At 46.8% G+C, this 19,110-nt stretch overlaps 1 protein-coding gene across 1 annotated transcript in view; it reads right to left on the reverse strand.

Moving 5' to 3' along the window:
• Window positions 1-18,644, reverse strand: part of HDAC4 (histone deacetylase 4) — a gene marked incomplete at both ends in the record, with an annotated part of 95,564 nt that extends 76,920 nt beyond the window's left edge. The window contains 3 exons of the mRNA XM_010021677.1: window positions 1,872-1,992; window positions 6,544-6,694; window positions 18,400-18,644. Coding sequence (XP_010019979.1) covers window positions 1,872-1,992; window positions 6,544-6,694; window positions 18,400-18,644 — 517 coding nt within the window. The remainder of the gene's footprint in view (window positions 1-1,871; window positions 1,993-6,543; window positions 6,695-18,399) is intronic.
• Window positions 18,645-19,110: the final 466 nt, after the last annotated feature.

The raw sequence follows: 19,110 nt of genomic DNA on the forward strand, positions 1-19,110 counted from the left end.
AACCTGGCCTTGAACACTGCCAGGGATGGGGCAGCCACAGCTTCTCTGGGCACCCTGTGCCAGCGCCTCAGCACCCTCACAGGGAAGAGCTTCTTCCTAATATCTCATCTCAATCTCCCCTCTGGCAGGTTCAAGCCATTCCCCTTGTCCTGTCCCTCCATCCCTTGTCCAAAGCCCCTCTCCAGGTTTCCTGGAGCCCCTTTAGGCCCTGGAGCTGCTCTGAGGTGTCCCCTTCAGGAGCCTTCTCTTCTCCAGCTGCCCCAGCCCAGCTCTCTCAGCCTGGCTCCAGAGCAGAGCTGCTCCAGCCCTCGCAGCAGCTCCGGGGCCTCCTCTGGCCTCGCTCCAGCAGCTCCACGTCCCTCTTGTGTTGGAGGCAGATACTGAAGTCAGAAGCATTTGGACACCTCAGAGGACAACCAAAGCCTGGCCCAAAGGTCCAGGGGAATGACAGCTACGTCACATGTCAACGGAACATATTTCACGTCATGGCCATTGACGCAGAGCCGCTGTGGTGTTCAGTACCCTCAGGAGAGCTGCTGCTTCCAAGTAATGCTTTCAATTCTTGTTTTTAAAGGAATTCACAAACCTTAATAAGACCAAAAGAAGTGCTTAAAAACAGGCGTGTCATTTAAAAGGCTATTTCAGCATCTGTTACCACTTAATTGGCTTGCCTGCTCACAGTAGGAGCATCCAGTCTATCTTCTGCAAGCCTCATCTGCGTATGCTAAATCCAAACACCACCCAACTGAATCACATTAGAAGTATGTGAGCACATAAATATCTCTCTAACTGAATCGGTAACCTATGAGATGCCACATAAATAAATACTAACATGTAATTCATTCAAAAGGTTTTCTCTTCTTTTTAAGGAATACTTGTTAAATAGGATGGAAATGAAAAGTCTTTGACTTCTGCCTTAACAGCTGAAGGGTGCATTGACAAATCCTCCTCCGGCACTAGGTAAGACACTCCAGTCACACAGCTCTGCTGCCATCCGCCCTCCTCAAAGGCTGAACACAACGAGCTCCTGCCTGCCTGCACCTTACTACTGAGACAGACCCTTAGAAACCCTTGTGAGGCCTTTGGGGCTTTCTTCCTGCTTCACATCTTGGCTAGATCTAAGAATATTGATCCTTCACCCACCACAAAGCAGGTGGAGGGGAGACAAGGGGATTATATAAATCCCTAAGAAAAAGGATGGCTCCCTGTGCACCAGTTTGTATGTCTCTACCTGTTGGCATCCCTGGAGCATCACAGGAAAGGGATGTTTCGATTAACATGTGCCACAGTAAACCTAACCAATATATTGATGTTTGGTAGGTTGTAAGCACTGGACGAGGCTTGGAGCAACCTGCTCTAGTGGAAGGAGTCCCTGCCCATGGCAGGGGGTTGGAACTGGAGGAGCTTTAAGGTCCTTCCCAGCCCGAAGCAGTCTGGGATTCTCTGACTCTAGCTAGTACCTCTAGCTCAACCACCCTGAGCTGCAACTCACTAAACAGGAAAGGTAATTTCCTCACTTTACTAAAGTTCAAGTTTTCTAACATCCGGCAGGACCCGACACTGTGTGAAGAGCTGGAGAACTCATAAAGGTTGTTCTTGATTGTAGAGCTGGTGAGTTGGAGTAATTGTGGATTAAAGATGACAGCAAAGACCTCTACTCAGAGAAATACTGCGACCATCACGGAAGACACATAACTGAGTCACACTGAAACCCTCTGAAAAATGCATTTTGGTCACGTAGAGCACAGTCAAACCCTGGTTCTCTCTCTGCTCTAGCCAGTAAACACATCAGCTCCATTCCCCACATCTCCAGCAATTGTGAAAAAAGGTGGCACAGGCTGAATCATAACGATAAGCCTAGTACCACTTACCCATACCAGAAGCGAGGGTCACTGGATATACAGTGGTTGAGATTCCGGTGTGCCAAGGCTTTCTTCTTATTTAAGACAAATTCTTGTAATTTCATCTTGACTTCTGTGCTTGCCACTGCACCTGAAATGGCAAAACATTAAAAAAAAAGGCCATTTAATCAACTGACATATTTGAAAGAATGGAAATTTCTGTAACAATTCACAATTCAATCTTTGATTTCTAGTCCAAAAGCAGAACTTTTTATGTCAGAGAGGAAAAGAACAAAGCGCCTCCAATAAGGAGCTCTCTTCTTTTTAGCTCTTTGCCTTTCGGTTTGCATATCATCACAACTTTCTGTTTGAAAACAGAGATTTCACCCCAGATCTCTCATTTCACTATAAAGGAGTTCTGAAGAGGATTTGACACGTGCAGGGAAGCGCGCTCAGGATAAAGCCCTCGTCCCGAGGTATTTCCAGCTTGCTTTTCATCAAAGGTAGTTAAGAGAAAGGGTCTTGTGTACACTCAACTTTGTAAATGTCACATCTGCAAGCAGAAGGGGAATGAGACGAATGCCTCATGTGGGGACTTGGGCTTGAAAACTCTTGTAAATAGGGACCTCTTTGTTCGGAAGTATCTGCGGACAATAAGACCTACATAATATTCCGATTCATTTACAAGTGTGCAATCTCCTTCTTCAAATAGCAAAATCTCACAGTTAAAAGAAGAAAGTCAGGAATGTGGCAGCGCAGAGTTAAAATGTCAACTGTGTAATTTCTAATCATTATTTCCTCCATAATAGAAACCGGTTTGTTTTACTGCCATGATGGATTCAAACTATCATTTGCTTGACAGAAGAGATTCGCAGGCAGGGAGTTCCTAATGGAGTAATGCATAGGAAGTTTGGCAAGCAGAACATGTGGAAAATGATGGTTCATCTATACCGTGGCGTAAAGCAAGAATTCCAAAGGAAAGTATCCTGGCTACAAGGAAAAGGCCAGAAAAACTGTCTGCTCTCCTGGGAATAAGAACTTCAGCTACAGCAGGGTGATCTTTTGCCTCCTGGATCCCACTCAACAACGTGGTGCCATTTGATGGACTCTTTGTATGTCTCCAAGAGGAGAAAACTGCACTGTTTTTCCACAGCTCTGCCTGAAGATGTAATCATGCTCAACTGTGTTTAAAAGCTTGAAAACTCACCTTTTTGGAGCCCTGCCTTTCTCACTACATCTACAAACATAGGTATGGTGTGTAACCCAATGGGAAGTTCCACTGGAGAGCTGGAGGTAAGTTCATATGAGTGTAGCAAGCCACATGGCTAGAGCAGAAGAGGTGATAAAGTCATGCTTAAAGGCCTTATCTCTCCAAAAAGTGTCATCATTCATCTATTGATTCAACTAATCAAACATAGCTGCATTCCATCAGTTTGGGATAAATCTGACATGATTTAGAGGATCTGAAATGAAACACTTTTCAATGCTGAGGTTTACAATAGCTCCCTGGCATGTCTTCCTCTGGAATTAGAAGCTGAAAGGCCCCATAACAAGATAAAAACCTACAGGCTTCCCCTTCCCTGGGCAATGCTGGAGCCATGGACCAAGCCGTCATGAAAGACCTTCTGACCATTACTCAGCTCTTGAACTTTGAGCTGAAAGAGCAAAAGTAAAAAAACCCCAAAACCAACAATGTAACTCACTTTAAATGTACTAGACTGGGTTATTTTGGACCCAGTCACATAAGCACTGTGCAACATCCAGTAAAGATGTTAAAGAGGACTCTAAGGGCGGAAAGAGACAACCCGTCACATACGCAATAGGGGTATAAGCAAAGAGGACAAGAGAAGAAGTCATCCACCAAAAGCCCATATGTATGGATTAAGTCCATAGGCAAGAAGCAAGACGCTCAATCCCAATGGAAGCAAAAGGCATGGCAGGGTCAAAGAAGGAGGAAAGAGAAAGAATTGGAGAGCAAGAGCCCACGCAGCAGCCCTGGCAAGGGAAGCAGCTTTGCACGTGGGGAAAACCAAGCTGTGAAGCTGGCCTGCTCCTTTTGGAGGGTCTGAGTGTGTAAGAGGAGCAGGGAGCAAAGAGCAGATCAACTGATAAGACTGCAAACAAGTGAGAGCCACAAGGAGCAAAGTACTGCAGGCACAATAGCTCTGAAGAGCCCCAAAGATGTATTTGGATATATCCAAATATAGCGTATCCAAATCTAGGATAAGGCAGGATTGGTGGGAAGAGAAGAAGGGAGGGCAGAAGCAGGACCAGGCTCTTGTGGAAGGAGGAGGTTGCACAACGCAAGAGCAGAGGAGCAGAACCCTTAACTGATGGTGTGGGCTTGTCACATCTTACAAGGAAGTCCAAGACAAGCCACAGTCCAAGACTGTCCGAGCAACAAGGGATGGAATGGTCCATGCCCAGAAGTGCCTGGAAACACTGATGCACAGACAGGTTGTAGGTGCAATGTGAGCAGTGGAAAGGCAGGACGACCACGTATCGCTCCTTATCCTGCATGAAAACTACCTTTACTTTCACAGACATTTTCCTTCCTCTAATGGAAATCATGCTTTTGATCCAAAGCTTTCTGACAGCAGATATCAGTGTCAGGTGAAGGCTCACAAGATGGGAATGCAACAAGCTGATATTGGCTTAATCTAAATAGGTTTGTGATTTGCTTCTAAAAGGTACAAGCCAACTACATTTGGGCTTACAGTGATGGGGGGAAGAGGAAAATAAACTACACCCATCTTCGTATTTCAGATCAGGACAATTTTAGCTGTGTTGCACTTAGCAAAATTCTCTGATGTGAGAAAAAGCAGTATTCTGAAGAGCTGAGGTGCTATAATGATTATACACCATAGAACTTCTTCAATAAAGAGTAACTTAAAAATAAAACTGTAGCCATGGGAACAGGATCTTCAACTTGCCATCCCCAAAATCTGTTCTTTACTCTACACCTATGTGTTTCAGCCAAAAGGTGCTTTGATGCCTTTGAAGCTTATAGAGATTCAGGCATTTTGCTATATATTCAAATGCCTTTAAGGAGAAGAGCCAGATACGAGTATTACAGAAGTGCCCAGCAAAACACTGATGCAGTATCAACAGCTGATGATAAAACAGCAGGGTGAAGTGGAAATGCTTATAGCTTCCATCCACCCCGAACCCACTGCCTTTACTTTGGACAATAACATAAAGCAGCCACAGGAAAACAGAAAGCATCAGACCTGGCAGTCAACCAGGCACCAGAGCAGCAAACCTGCATTAGCATCCCTTTTACTCACTCCTGAATGTTAAACTGCTTCTTTTAAATACATTCAGATCCTTTGGTCTTTTCTAGTATCTAAAAGGAAAGAAAACCAAACCAAACGCACAAAACATGTTGGACCTCCTATGAAATGCTTTATAAAGATGCTGGGGGAGGTCTGTGTGTTCTCTCGTTTTGGCTGCAGCTTAAAGCCTGCTGCTACAAGATGCACATGCAGGGAGCGGGGAATTCAACCTGCAGATAGTGCATTATTTAGTCTCCTAGACACCAGTCGTCTCATAGAATCCCAGCCTGGTTTGGGTTGAAGGGAGCTTAAAGCTCCTCCAGCTCCAACCCCTGCCACGGGCAGGGACACCTTCCACTAGAGCAGGTTGCTCCAAGCCCCTGTGTCCAACCTGGCCTTGAACACTGCCAGGGATGGGGCAGCCACAGCTCCTCTGGGCACCCTGGGCCAGCGCCTCAGCACCCTCACAGGGAAGAGCTTCTGCCCAAGAGCTCATCTCAATCTCCCCTCTGGCAGGTTCAAGCCATTCCCCTTGTCCTGTCCCTCCATCCCTTCTCCAAAGCCCCTCTCCAGGTTTCCTGGAGCCCCTTTAGGCACTGGAGCTGCTCTAAGGACTCCCCAGAGCACAGCAGAGGGGCAGGATCCTCTCCCTGACCTGCTGCTCATCCACATTTTGACGCTTTTTCCTACTAGTTAAATTCTTCTTGGCCCTTTATCTCATTCCTGGTTCCCAGACAGCACCCCATCTCCTTCAGCCCTCTGTGCTTCTTCCGTCACAGGCTTCTTTATTGCATTTGAACTGAAGACCTAACGAGTTGATAGTACAACTTGGTGAGGTATTTTTCCTCCCATTCACTTCCAAAAGAAAACCAAACAAGCAACCAAAGTGCCTTTGATAAGGGGAAATTGTGAGGCCATAATCATTCTACTGAATCTTGTCAAGTGCATAATGACACGTGGGAAAGCCAACCACAATCTGTAACCTCATGAAAGAAGCACTTTCTGAATGAAAACACTTTAAAAAGCGAAGAACTGAGAACTCGGCTCCATCTTAAAAGAGGGGAATTAAAAAAAGTGAAAGAAGAAGAAATGCAGTGTGCATCTGGTGTATTTTATGGGCTTAATATTCTGCCTCCATTAGGAATGCTGCCAAAAATACTTCAAAAAATGTTAAATCAAGTAAAGAGATGATAGGCTTCCTTTTGAAAAACGCTCAAATGGCATTTACTAAGACAAAAATGAAGATAAAGCAGAGAAATACATTTCTCTCCACACTCAATACTTCAGTTTACGTAAGCTCCCTGCGCAGCCGAGCTCTGGAGGGAGGCCATCAGGAAGGTTTCTCCAGCTTTATAAAGCTGCATTATGGCTTCCATTCATCTGCTCTACCTGTCAGCGCTGACACAGGTGAGATTTCTGCTACTTACTCTCTTTTCCTTTCTCTTTGTTTTTTAGCTGCTGAAGTTTCTGCTCTCGGTGCTGCTTCTCCAGCTCCTGCTCCTGTCGGTGCTGCTCCAACTTCCTCTGGTGCTCCAGCAGCTCCTGCTGATGCTTCATGGCCAGCATCTCCTGCTGCTGCTGTGGAGAAGGAATGAGAGGAAGAAGGGTAAATTAACACTGCCAGTGTTCCCAGAGCTAGACCAGAAGCTGCTGTCAGGTGACAATAACATTGCTTAATTCATCAAAACAGGAAGAACAGTGTTCTCCTTGTCTAGAGGCTCCTGCACCATGACTCACTTCATGTAACCCCTATTTCAGGGGTATGCTAAGTGATAGGACTCCATGCTCCAGGCTTCAGGGCATGGCCTGTTTACAAGCACAAGCATCCTGTTCAGAAAGCACCTCATTTGAGAAAGTGACAAAAAGCTTCTACCCAAAAGAGGGGAGACTGAGATGAGCTCTTGGGCAGAAGCTCTTCCCTGTGAGGGTGCTGAGGCGCTGGCACAGGGTGCCCAGAGAAGCTGGGGCTGCCCCATCCCTGGCAGTGTTCAAGGCCAGGTTGGACACAGGGGCTTGGAGCAACCTGCTCTAGTGGAAGGTGTCCCTGCCCGGGGCAGGCGTTGGAGCTGGAGGAGCTTTAGGGTCCCTTCCAACACAAACCATCCTATGTGAAGGAGCGTGCCTGAGCTCACCAAGTCAAGCACTCGCAGCAAAATACACCCTTATGAACATGGGCTTTGCAAGACCAGTTCCCTTGTGCCTTTTTGAATAAGCCTCTGATTATATGACTTTGGACTCTGGTTTCTCAACAGTTCTTCACCCTCTCTGTATACAGAGAAGAGTTCCCATGGGCTGGGACACCTCTATCTTTCTAACTTCATCAAACACCCGTTACTTTCCATCTGCTGCACAAACCTCATACCCCAAGCTAAATGCAAAAGGACTAGTTGCCTTGTGGGCATGATCACCACCTGCTTCTGAGCTTAATTATAAAAGAATTGCTTCAAGATATGTATAAAAACCAACCTTCCAATAACCCCAGAGTGCTCCAGGTTCACAAAATCCTGTCTGTGGGAAGGGCTCATGGCTATGGCGACAGGGAACCCACTAAGAACAGGTCTCACTCCATCCTTCTCCAAACCCTGACAGCATGTGCACACACACTGAATGTACACTGAGATCTCCTATTGTACATTTGTACTACCCCAGCATTGCAAGCTGGGGATACATTATAGACCATACACATCAAATTGAACCATTCTATATAAAGATGCAAAGAAATAAATGTAAAGAGGTACTTTCCAATCTGCCTGGCTATCTGCTGGCACCTCTTGATGGAGGAGTCCCTGCTGCTGCCAGTTCCAAGCAGGCAGACTGTTGTAAAACACCCAGCCCCAGTTATAGCAGGATTTGCAATGATTGCACCTATGCTTCCCTTCCTCATCCTATGGAATTCTACGTAAACAGCAAAAAAACACCAACCCCAGACTCTAAAAACCTACAGAAGAAAAACAACAAAAACCCCACCAATCCTTGAGAAAAGTAGTTATTTTTGTTTCATAATTAAGCAGCAGCTTCTACTAACACATCCCCATTTGGAGCAAGAGTATCTTTTCAGGCTTCCAACAAGTCCACCACATGGTGGGCTTTTATAACCTAGCCATAGAAAGTATGCAAATGAACAATATTTAATGCACAATATGTTAAAACAGGTTTTGTTATTTTTATGAAATCAGGAGCCTTTTCTCTCCATCTGCAGTCTCCTAGGCTCTGCGTGCTCCGCTTCCTGCAATGGTTTACATACATTAGGATGCCTTAGAAGGAACTGTGCATTCATTGACATCTGTAGTGAAATGTAAATGAAAGACCAATTTGTATCTGGATGGCTTACAGAGGTTTCATTAGAGATGTATTGTTCCTGCACAGTTGCCACAAAGCCTATTCTTAATATAGTTTTCCAATCTTTTCAAAGTTGGAAAAATAAATAATCATGAAGCAACCTCTCCAATCATCTCCATGAAAAAGGGAAAGAAATCACTTTGTTGGTGTCTGCTGTAGCCTTAGAAAATGACTCAAGAAAACCCATCCGGGTGCTCTGTCTGAACTGGGATGTCTTCTTCCAGCATGAACACTTCTCCACGCCCAGGGCTGAAAACAAACCACACAGACAGTATTTGATAGGAAATACGTGGCGCAGGCTCAGTACAATTCAGGGGCACAGGCAATGTGGTGCCTTTACCAGCTCCAATGACAGACCACATCCAGGCTCCACAACCACCACAAGGACCTCTGATAAGGATTTGGGGTGCTGACCCAAGGTGAGCACCCCAAATCCTTCTCATTGCTCAGCCACATCATTGCACTGCTCTACTGATACCCATCTTGTTCTAATAAAGCCAGAGGGAATATAACTATCACATTAAATCACTCTGTGCAAAAAGGCCCTTCTTAGCTTTAAAACCAGACTATGCCCCTGTTTTATATTTTGGGGGGGTTCCAATTTAATTTTCTCATGTAAAAACAAGGTTTTCTGCTGATGCTTTGTGAAAAAAGGACCCATAAGCCATAAGAATACCCACCACCACCAACCAACTAACAGGAGAGGCAGGAAAACTGAGTACACACAAAAAGCTGTCCCGGGCACAAAATAAACTGAAACTTCAGAAGAAGATGAGATTCTCCTTCAGCTAAAGCAATCAAGGTACATTTTAACAGTGACCATTCAGCCCCATGTGCGGCCAACTGCAGCACAGTCATACCCTCCTCCAGCACCATGCGCTAAGCTGCTTCTGCCAAGGTAATACCCACATGTTGTGGGCTGTGCCTGGCACTGAAACTTCCCATTCCCAACGGTAATGCCATTGAAATACCCGTGAGATACGAAGTGGTATGCCAAGGGAAATCCCTTTGCATCCAGCCTCATGCAGCTATCAGTTGGAGGAGCACAGTGTGTGGCAGCCAGGCACACTGCATTAGGGAGTGCAGCACGGTACATCTGAATTAGGTGCTCTTGCCAAAGTAAATGTTTGTCAATATTTGTAACTATGGGGATTCCTGCATATGTTTAATGTCACTGCTTCCACTATTTATGAAAACTGCACAAATGCTCAACTGTACCTGGAGTTAGTGTTGCTGGTGCTCCTTTAGCATATATTAATATTAATCAATGCAGCCAGGAGAACACAGAGCATTCCCAACGCTCGGCTAGCCGTGAGGACTTGGGGCTGCGGTGGATTTTGCCATCACATTCATCAGTTGTCTTCAGCATGTCAACCTAGAACTGGGACTGACACCTTACCAGCAACCCCACCGTCAGCTTCCACTGCACAAAGCAACCTCTTTGTAAGCAAAGAGGAGCTAAACCAGTCTCCTTGAGTTGTTACAACAGAAGTGGTAACGCTCCCAAATCTTCCAGCAGCCTCAGCCCTGAAGCCAGCCAGCGGCCTCCGGGGAAGCGTGTGGTGCTGACAGCAAAGATCCCATTTACCAGAGGGAATGAGGACGTGTTTCATGAAGACATGTTACATTAAGGCTTCCAAAACGACTCCTCAATTTGCTAAATGAGTAGCAAGAATGTGAGTCCTTCCTGCATCCCAGAACCTTTCAGACACTACCTTATTCTTCCCCTAGAAGCCAGGTACTGCTCTCTGCCCAAGCTCCTCTGCTGCTTGTTTCCCACACAACCATCACTTTAAAGGTGCATTTGTCATTTCCTTTCACAAAATTGACTAAAATCTGCAAAGCAGGAGAGGTTTTGAAGCTCACACTATGGCTCCTAGGGGTTTTTTATATATATATGTATTTGAATAGCTTACTATAATTAATGGAAAGCAGTGTAAAACTATCTGTACCCAGACAGCTCACCCTTACTCATGCAGGTAATCACAGTTGCAAGCCTGGCTGACCAACAGTTGGCACACTTATTGCTGATTGGGTTGCAGGCTGAGGACTTCTTTGTACAACTACTTCCCCTGCCACCTCTGAACAAGAGCTTGGCCTCTGATGGAGGCAATAGCTTTAAGGAAGTTGTAAGGATGTGGAAGTAAAATACTACCTTCAAACCCAACAACTTAGTGCTAGACAAGACCAAAACCAACCCCAAAAAGCAGATCTTTGAACTTGTCATCTTAAAGTCAAGTTAACTTGTCCTCTTAAAGTCAAGGGTTGAGGCATGACCCAGAAAACACTTTCAGAAGCTAAGCTGGTTTCAGCTCCTTTCATTGAAGCTTAATTCTTCATGTAATTCTTCCTATCACTGTCCTCGCCCTCAGCAGCCAGCAAGGTTGGGGGTTTGGTGTAAACAGTGGATTTTAGGGCAAATCATCTGCCACGTGCTTTGGCAAAACTCTACAGCTTTGGGGGGGGTTAAATCTGGTATTTAACATGATTGAGAAAGAAGCTGCCAAGACATGTGCACATCAAAACACCCCCCGAAAAATCACCAGCGATGGGTGGAAGCAAAGCAGGGATGTCAGCTTGGTGGGAGAAGTGTTGTATTGGGTGATTTCAGAGCGATCTCTACACTGGCCATTCCTCTGGCCAGACTCTCTGCTTCATGTTCTCCCCATCCTGTTTACTCAAGTCTCAAGCTGTGGCTCCAGTTTCAGGATTCACTCCCTTGGCTCCATCCCCGGCGTGTTTCAGATAACTCCTGGAGCACCAGAGGCCGCTCAGAATGACGTGTACTGGGAGGTGGGAGAGGGGGAAACAACGTTGTGGCTTCCAGCAGAAGCCAAGACACAAGAATCTGAAAGCCCAGCTGAGCAGAACAAATGCCTATCATCTCTTCTCTTGGACACAGCAGCAGCTGAACATAGGTCTGGCGTGCCCCCTTCCAGCTATCAGGCAGCATCCCTTTGCTACACAAGGAAACAGGCCTGCCCAGCAGACAGCTTCCCGGGCAGGAGACTGATCCTGCTTAGACATATCCTACTGAGAATGTCTGGTGTTCAAGTTTATGAGGCTCAAATGTCTCCAGGAACGGGAACAAGGGTTGTGTTCCCTGACTGCCAGCTCTAGGTGACAAGATCCCACGCTATTAGTTTGGCAGCTTACATATGGATATATAATTTCATATCACTGTTTCTTTTCCCTGCCATTACTGCTCACTTCCCCTAAAAGGCTGGAAGCTCACACAGCAGCTTCATCCTTCTAAGTCCTGGATATCTGTGCTAGGAATGCATTTGTACATGCCTTCTGCTCCCCTACTGCCACTCCAGCCTAGTTTTTACCCTGTCTCCAGAAGGTGAGTGTCTGAGAGCCTCTCTAGAAAGCACTGAGCTCCATTTGTAGTATCCAGCATGTTCAGTTCCATCTCCCATTTTATTCTCTAAAGGTGAGGAAAAACTCCCTTGCATTTGCCTCTGCTTTGCTTTACACAGTTATTATTGAAGGGGAGGACAAATCCTTGCACCAGGAGCAGGGAACATCCATCCAACCACGCATGGCAAGGAGGAACCTTTGTAAATCAAAGAACTATATAAACTGCCCTGCAAAGGAAGGAGCCCCAGATGTTTAATTCTAAGTGAGATGTTATGATGCCATAAGCAAACAGACCTCTGTTCTTGGAGAAGCAGCTGTGTCCTCTGTGAACTGTTTTAGGGTACAGAGAGTAGATGAGTTGGAATGGGAATGTTACACTAAAATCAGTATCAGGAGTGGAGATGTAGGACAAAGAGCTCTTGTCACAGGAGCACCTAAAGGAACCACCACCAAGTTTTGGTCATTGCAAAGAAGGAGACACTGGCACAGGGTGCCCAGAGAAGCTGTGGCTGCCCCATCCCTGGCAGTGTTCAAGGGCAGGTTGGACACAGGGGCTTGGAGCAACCTGCTCTAGTGGAAGGTGTCCCTGCCCATGGCAGGGGTTGGAAATGGATGAGCTTTAAGCTCCCTTCAACCCAAACCAGGCTGGGATTCTATGATACACACCACCACCAGTTAAACAGGAAACTTAACCATGGGGATCTATCCAACAACATTCTTCATACTGCGTGCACTTGAGTGAAGTTATTCACATGATCTATGTTTGAAATGCAACTTCATTCTCCCAGACATGAACCCAATGTTGTTAAGAGACCATATGCAGCAACAGCAATTACAAGTTTAGGAAGGTTAAATTTATCAGCAACAGTGTATATTAACAGGTCAATATTCCTGGCATAACTGCAGGATCCACTCGGCTGTATCTTTAGTCCTGCCCTGATTCTCTGTGTGTTCTCTTTGAGTACTTCCAGTCTATTTTCTCTCATTCCAAAATAAAACTGAAGCTGAAAAATCAGATGTGTGAACTGCAAAATATTCTTGCTCCTGCTGTTTACTTTGCAATTCCAAACTGAATAGAGACCATAAGGGTCTAGCTTTAAAAGAAAATCATCTATAACGATCACTGTGCTCCACACGCGTTGTACTGAGAGACAAACTCACGCTCTAAAGGATGGATGAACAGGAATCTGATCACTTGAAAAAGCTGTTAGGACTGCTGTTTCCATCAGACATTCAGCCTTCAGAACACCCAAACTCTGCCCAATTTAAGTCCAACTGCAGGACATTCATTCACAAGAACATGCAGTGGGTGAATGTCTGTTCTTTGACTTCAACAAAGGAACGTGGAGTGGCCGAGCACAGGGAACAACAGGCTTTTAATCTCCTACTGCTGATGGATTGGAAAACCTTCATATCCTGCTGGAAAACTGTGAACCCCAAAGCGAAGAGACTGAGTAATGGTGCGTGGGGGACAAGGCTGGCTGTACCACCACACTCCATGGACATAGGTCCAGGGACAAGGCACAATCCACATCTACTGCAATGAGATTCGTGACTTCACTTTTAACTGAGGTTTTTGCATCTCGAATGGTGGTTTGTGCATCTCAAAGCTGGAGCAATCTGGATTTCTCATTCAGCTCCTTCCAGCCAACAAACTGTGGCCTATCTCAGAAGCCAAAAGGAAACATGCTGCTTTGAGCAGGTTTAGAGTAGAACCAGTGTAGACAACGCTCCTGACCGAGCAACCCAGCTTCAGTCCAGAAACCACCAACACTAGGTAGGAAGATGCCCCCAAATGAACCCAGCCTGCTCCACGATGACTTCTTCAACCAAGAAATGGGGCCTAGAGATATCCAAGCTGCTCTACGAATCTGTTGACACTACCCACCCCTCTGCATGAAGATTTGTCTTCAGTGCTCTTGGGAAAGAGCTTGTCTTTGAGACAGAGGAAAGTCACTCCCTGCCCTTCAAAGAGAGCAAACGCTCTGATCTTACAAAAGCTGTCTGCAGGGTTACTTCCATCAGAAGTGAAGTTTTGCAGGATCCAGGTCTAAGTCTTGGAGGCAGCTCCTTGTATCAGAAAACCAAGGCAAGGTCACCAAAAAAGAACAGGAAGCTGTCTAGAAATAGCAAGGGAGCACATTACAATGCATTCAAGTAGACAGAAGGCACAAAATGTTCAGTCTGGGGTTTTTTTTACCACCGACTGTACCCAGCTGCAGTCTTCCAAGATGAATAATCTTATCATGTCAGAAGGCAGACAGAGGCGGGCACCTGGTATCTCTGGGCTTTTGAAGTTGCTCTTGAACAATGCAGGCTGTGAGGAACGGCTGCTCTGCAGACAAGCAGCACAAACTGGAGCAGAGGGATTCTCTCCGCATGGGCTGCTGCAGGCAGGAAGGATGGAGCAGACACAGTCAGTTGGGGTATTTGGGGGGTCAAATGGAAGTTTGCCTTTCCAGAGATCAATGTGAAGAGGAAGAGGAGGATACGGGGGAAACGGGTACCTTCAGCAGCCCTGATGTGGGGCACGGGGAAGGTGCCACCCAGCACAGGGGAGAAGCAGATGACATCAACCACATCCACAGATGGGAATTTAAGTTAGGAAGCAGGAATTGACACAAAGAGGCCATCAGAAGAGGCTCTAGGCACTGGCATGGCTACAACTGAGAGATGATGAGATCTGTGCCCAAGGAGCAATCCTGCAAGCAAACCTGCCACCCCAAGGGCAGGTACCTCCAAATAAAAGCAACAGCAGGATCAGTGTGATACCTGTTAAGTCTAGATCTCTTTACAGCATTCCAAGATCCGTCTGGAAGATTCCCTGACAGACTTTTGCTCTCCAGAATAAAAATAAGGAATGGCCGGAGAGTTTCAACCTGTATCTCTAAGATATCTCTATCTGACACCTCAGATGTGTTACCACCTCTCCGTCAGGGCTTGGAAGCTACATTGATTAAAACTATGCCATTTGAAACCAGCCCAAACCTAACAAAGCCATTTCCTCAGCTTTATCTCAACATTGCTATGTATATAAAGCTGATGTCTGAAAACATTCCATGTATTTTTATTAACTGGCATGAAGCCATTAGGCAGCACAGCAAAACACACACAGACTGCTCCACAAATCACTGCATTCGTAAAAAGAGAACAATTTGGGAATCACTCCTCAGCAAACATCAGCACAAAGCTCCTTTGGCTGTTGTGATGTGCAAACCCAGGCCTCCTCAGCCCACCCTGTCTACGTTGCACGTACAGCCTCATCCTCCCTCTGCTCCTGATGCACACAAACATGATGAGGGGAAAAGCAGGAATAGCATTGCAGAATTAACATCTTCTAACCTCCAGGTTAGGATTTGAGGTCCACGAGGAGCTGTGAGGCTCAGCTGCTTGCCTGTGTTGCTAACCCATCACCATCAGGACTCCTTCTCATGTCTGCTGTCATGTGCTAACACCAACATGCGTCAGCATCCTGAATAAGTTCCTGGCTTTAGCTATAAAACAGCCAGAGCTGGGAAGAGCCCTGCTCCGAGCTCCGGCAGAGCAGGGATTAACCACATTACCCACCACGTCCTTCACTCCCACTGCTCACTGAGCTCACACTGCCCGAGGTGCCTCTCGCCCTGCCAAAGCTCCTGCCCCTCTTCAACCACCTCGCTCCGGCTCTTGACGAAAGGCAAATGGAAAAGCTTTTGGTAACTTCCAGCTGATCTTGGCTGGGAAGGAGTGACTCACAAAGGAAAAAATTCCCTGCCGATTCCTTCACAATCAAAGGTCAAGCAAAGCTCACACTGGGACCTGCGGAGAGGCTTTCCACCGTTGCAATGGGCCAGGCACCAGGCTCCTTATTCCATCCTTGGTTTTGTTTAGGAAGGCAGATTTGAAGGCTATAAATATTGTTACACATCTGGCGAGGCATTCCAGAGTGGAAAATCCATCTCACTGAAGGTAAGTGGCTACAGGAGAGAGGAGCTGCCACCTCTGCCTCCAGCCAGCCCGCAGCAGCCTCCGGTGCTCAGCAGCTCCTGCTTCCTTTCCACGCTGCTCTCACATGTCAAACCTCAACAACCTGCAAAGCTGCACCATAGCTGTGAAAGGCACTTTTCCCTATTTCTGTAGGGAGTTTTCACAAGGCTCCATTTCTTTTCCCTAAACAAGTCACTGTCTTCCTGTTACCTCCTTGACTGCAACGATTCCACTCCCGCTGTGTCCCAAGCAGTAACTGTGTCCATTGTACTTCCCTTCCACAAGTATTGTTTCACTCGGAGCTTGGCTCTCCAAACTCCAGGATCTTCTGGGACTTTCTACCTACATTTGGAGCCCACTTCTTCAAAATCCAATGTCTACAAAGAAAGGACCACTCGGGGAGGAAAGGACAGGGAAGGGATTGCACACGCAGGCAAGAAGGGCTGTGAGGATCCCATCGCCTCCTCTTGCACAGGGTCAGATGATTCAAACTGGGCTGTTGGAACGAAACCAAGTTCTGGAAAATGCCCAAACATCAGATTTCAATAGGAAAAAGTTATCTACTTGAATAGAAAAACAAGGAAGACGTGCCAGCATTTTTCAAGCCAAATTTCACTTACTTAAGAAGACCTTAAGGTGTTCCTTACACTAGTGCTTCGTTTACGGGTGGGAGGGGGAGATGCTTCCCCCTCTCTTAGTTCACATCGAGTCAGACCAGGTTCTCTGCTCCCACTGACACCAGAGTAATAAAAGAAAGAAAACAAATAAACCCTGATTCCTCCTGTACTCGCTGAGGGTTTAACATGTCAATGGTGTAACTTCTTTAAAACGTTCATAGTGCTGCTGGCTTTAACTCAGCAATATTGGCTATACTGATGTCTGTCCAAAATACAGAGGAGCTGCTTAAGAATCATAGAACCACCAAAAGGTTTGTGTTGGAAGGGACCTTAAAGCTCCTCCAGCTCCAACCCCTGCCCCAGGCAGGGACACCTTCCACTAGAGCAGGTTGCTCCAAGCCCCTGTGTCCAACCTGGCCTTGAACACTGCCAGGGATGGGGCAGCCACAGCTTCTCTGGGCACCCTGTGCCAGTGCCTCAGCACCCTCACAGGGAAGAGCTTCTGCCCAAGAGCTCATCTCCATCTCCCCTCTGGCAAGTTAAAGCCATTCCCCTTGTCCTGTTCCTCCATCCCTTGTCCAAAGCCCCTCTCCAGGTTTCCTGGAGCCCCTTTAGGCACTGGAGCTGCTCTGAGGTGTCCCCTTCAGGAGCCTTCTCTTCTCCAGCTGCCCCAGCCCAGCTCTCCCAGCCTGGCTCCAGAGCAGAGCTGCTCCAGTCCCCTGATCATGCATCTCCCCACACCTCTGTGTCCTGAAGACAACTCACAGGACCCACTAAGGACAGAGACACCCAATCAGTCCTCAAACGGCGCCTGCTCTTACCAACTCAGGCTCGTCTCTGTGTTTCAAAAGTCTGTAAATAATACCCCATTAACTTTTAATCCTATCTTCCCCACTCTGACATGTATTTTGTATTAAAATGAAAGTTATATAAGGTTGAATTGAGGTTGCTTTTTAATATTACATTAACGCTATTTACCATGCGCAGCGCTAATCCCCCTTTGAAAGGAGAGCATATTAGCAATGCTGAAAGCTTCTGTTACCATAGCAATAGTCTATCACTGTGAAATATTTATATGTCTAACGTTTTCACTATGCAACAGCCATCTTCTAAACTGTACTTCCTATTTCTCGTTACGTGTCTTCTCTGTCCCATGCACCAGAGCAGCACGAACACCCGCTGCAGCCGTGCCTCCTGCCACCGCAGAGACACTGAGCTTCAAACATCTGCTTTGCACCTTGTGCTGATGCCCAGTGAGTACTTTGATAGGCACTCTAGCCCCAAAAATGTGATCTTAGTGTAAAGATAGCCTAAAAACCCTCCTGTTGCGTTACATTCTACTGAAATTTCCCAGATCCAGGGAAAACAAGCCACCTGATGGCAGTGGGACACAGGAGTTCCGAATACAGATGGGAGGGTAATGTTTAACATGACACCAGCTTGCCTTGCTTCCTCTCCTCCACCCTACTCCCCCTTTCTAAATCTTGGTGCTTGCATCCCTTTACAAAAGATCATTCAAAGAATCCCAGACTAGTTTGGGTTAAAAGGGACCTTAAGATCGTAAGAATCCCAGACTGGACCTTAAAGCTCCAATCCAGTCCCAACCCCTGCCACGGGCAGGGACACCTTCCACTAGAGCAGGTTGCTCCAAGCCCCTGTGTCCAACCTGGCCTTGAACACTGCCAGGGATGGGGCAGCCACAGCTTCTCCGGGCACCCTGTGCCAGCGCCTCAGCACCCTCACAGGGAAGAGCTTCTGCCCAAGAGCTCATCTCAACCTCCCCTCTGGCAGGTTCAAACCATTGCCCTTGTCCTGTCCCTACAGGCCCTTGTCCAAAGCCCCTCTCCGGGTTTCTTGTTGCCCCTTTAGTTACTCTCTGAGCGGAGGTTACCAAGTCCAGCACAGTATTCCTACCCCAAACCACACCAGATGGATCATCTCCTCAAGGTGAGGGGATGCTTGCCCACAGTGCCCAGCACAGGGCTGCTCCTCACTTACTTTGATGTGCTCATGCAGCTGGGCCTCATGCTGCCGGGAGAGCTGCTCGTGCTGCCGCTGGAACTCAGCTATGAGGATCTGTCTCTGGATCTGCTGTTTCTGCTTGAGTGCCAGGAGCTCCTGCTGCAGCTGCTGTTCCCGCAGCGTCGGCTCTGTCACGGGCATGGAAAACTGGTGGTCCAAGCGCAGATCCATCGGGACTGAAGTCGGTGCAACTTGCAAGGGCAGTGCTGTGGTCACATCAACTACGACATGAGAACAAGAGGAGAGATGAGTGTACTCCCCATTCACACAGGGGTCTAGCTCTCATACTGTGTCCAGTAAAGGCACTGAGGAACCAGGGACTGAATCAAGAACAACACCTTTAAACTCGCACCATCTTTTAAATGGTAAAAAAGCACTATGGGAATTCAGAGTTCAAGAAGTTTTCCTCCAGCCACCACCACCACCTACAGCTATGTGCATTTGGTAACCATAAAGGACTTCAACAGTCCACATGTGACCTTTCTTGATACCATTCTACAGCCGTGCATTCAAAACACACACCTGTGGTTCCGCTCTTTGAGCAACACTTGAAACAACAAAGATTAATCTAAGACTTCATAGAAAGGATCAATCACAGAATCATGGAATGGTTTAGGTTGGAAGGGAGCTTAAAGCTCCTCCAGCTCCAACCCCTGCCACGGGCAGGGACACCTTCCACTAGAACAG

This window comes from Nestor notabilis, unplaced genomic scaffold, assembly GCF_000696875.1.
Source record: "Nestor notabilis isolate BGI_N333 unplaced genomic scaffold, ASM69687v1 scaffold15889, whole genome shotgun sequence".
NCBI lineage: Eukaryota > Metazoa > Chordata > Aves > Psittaciformes > Psittacidae > Nestor > Nestor notabilis.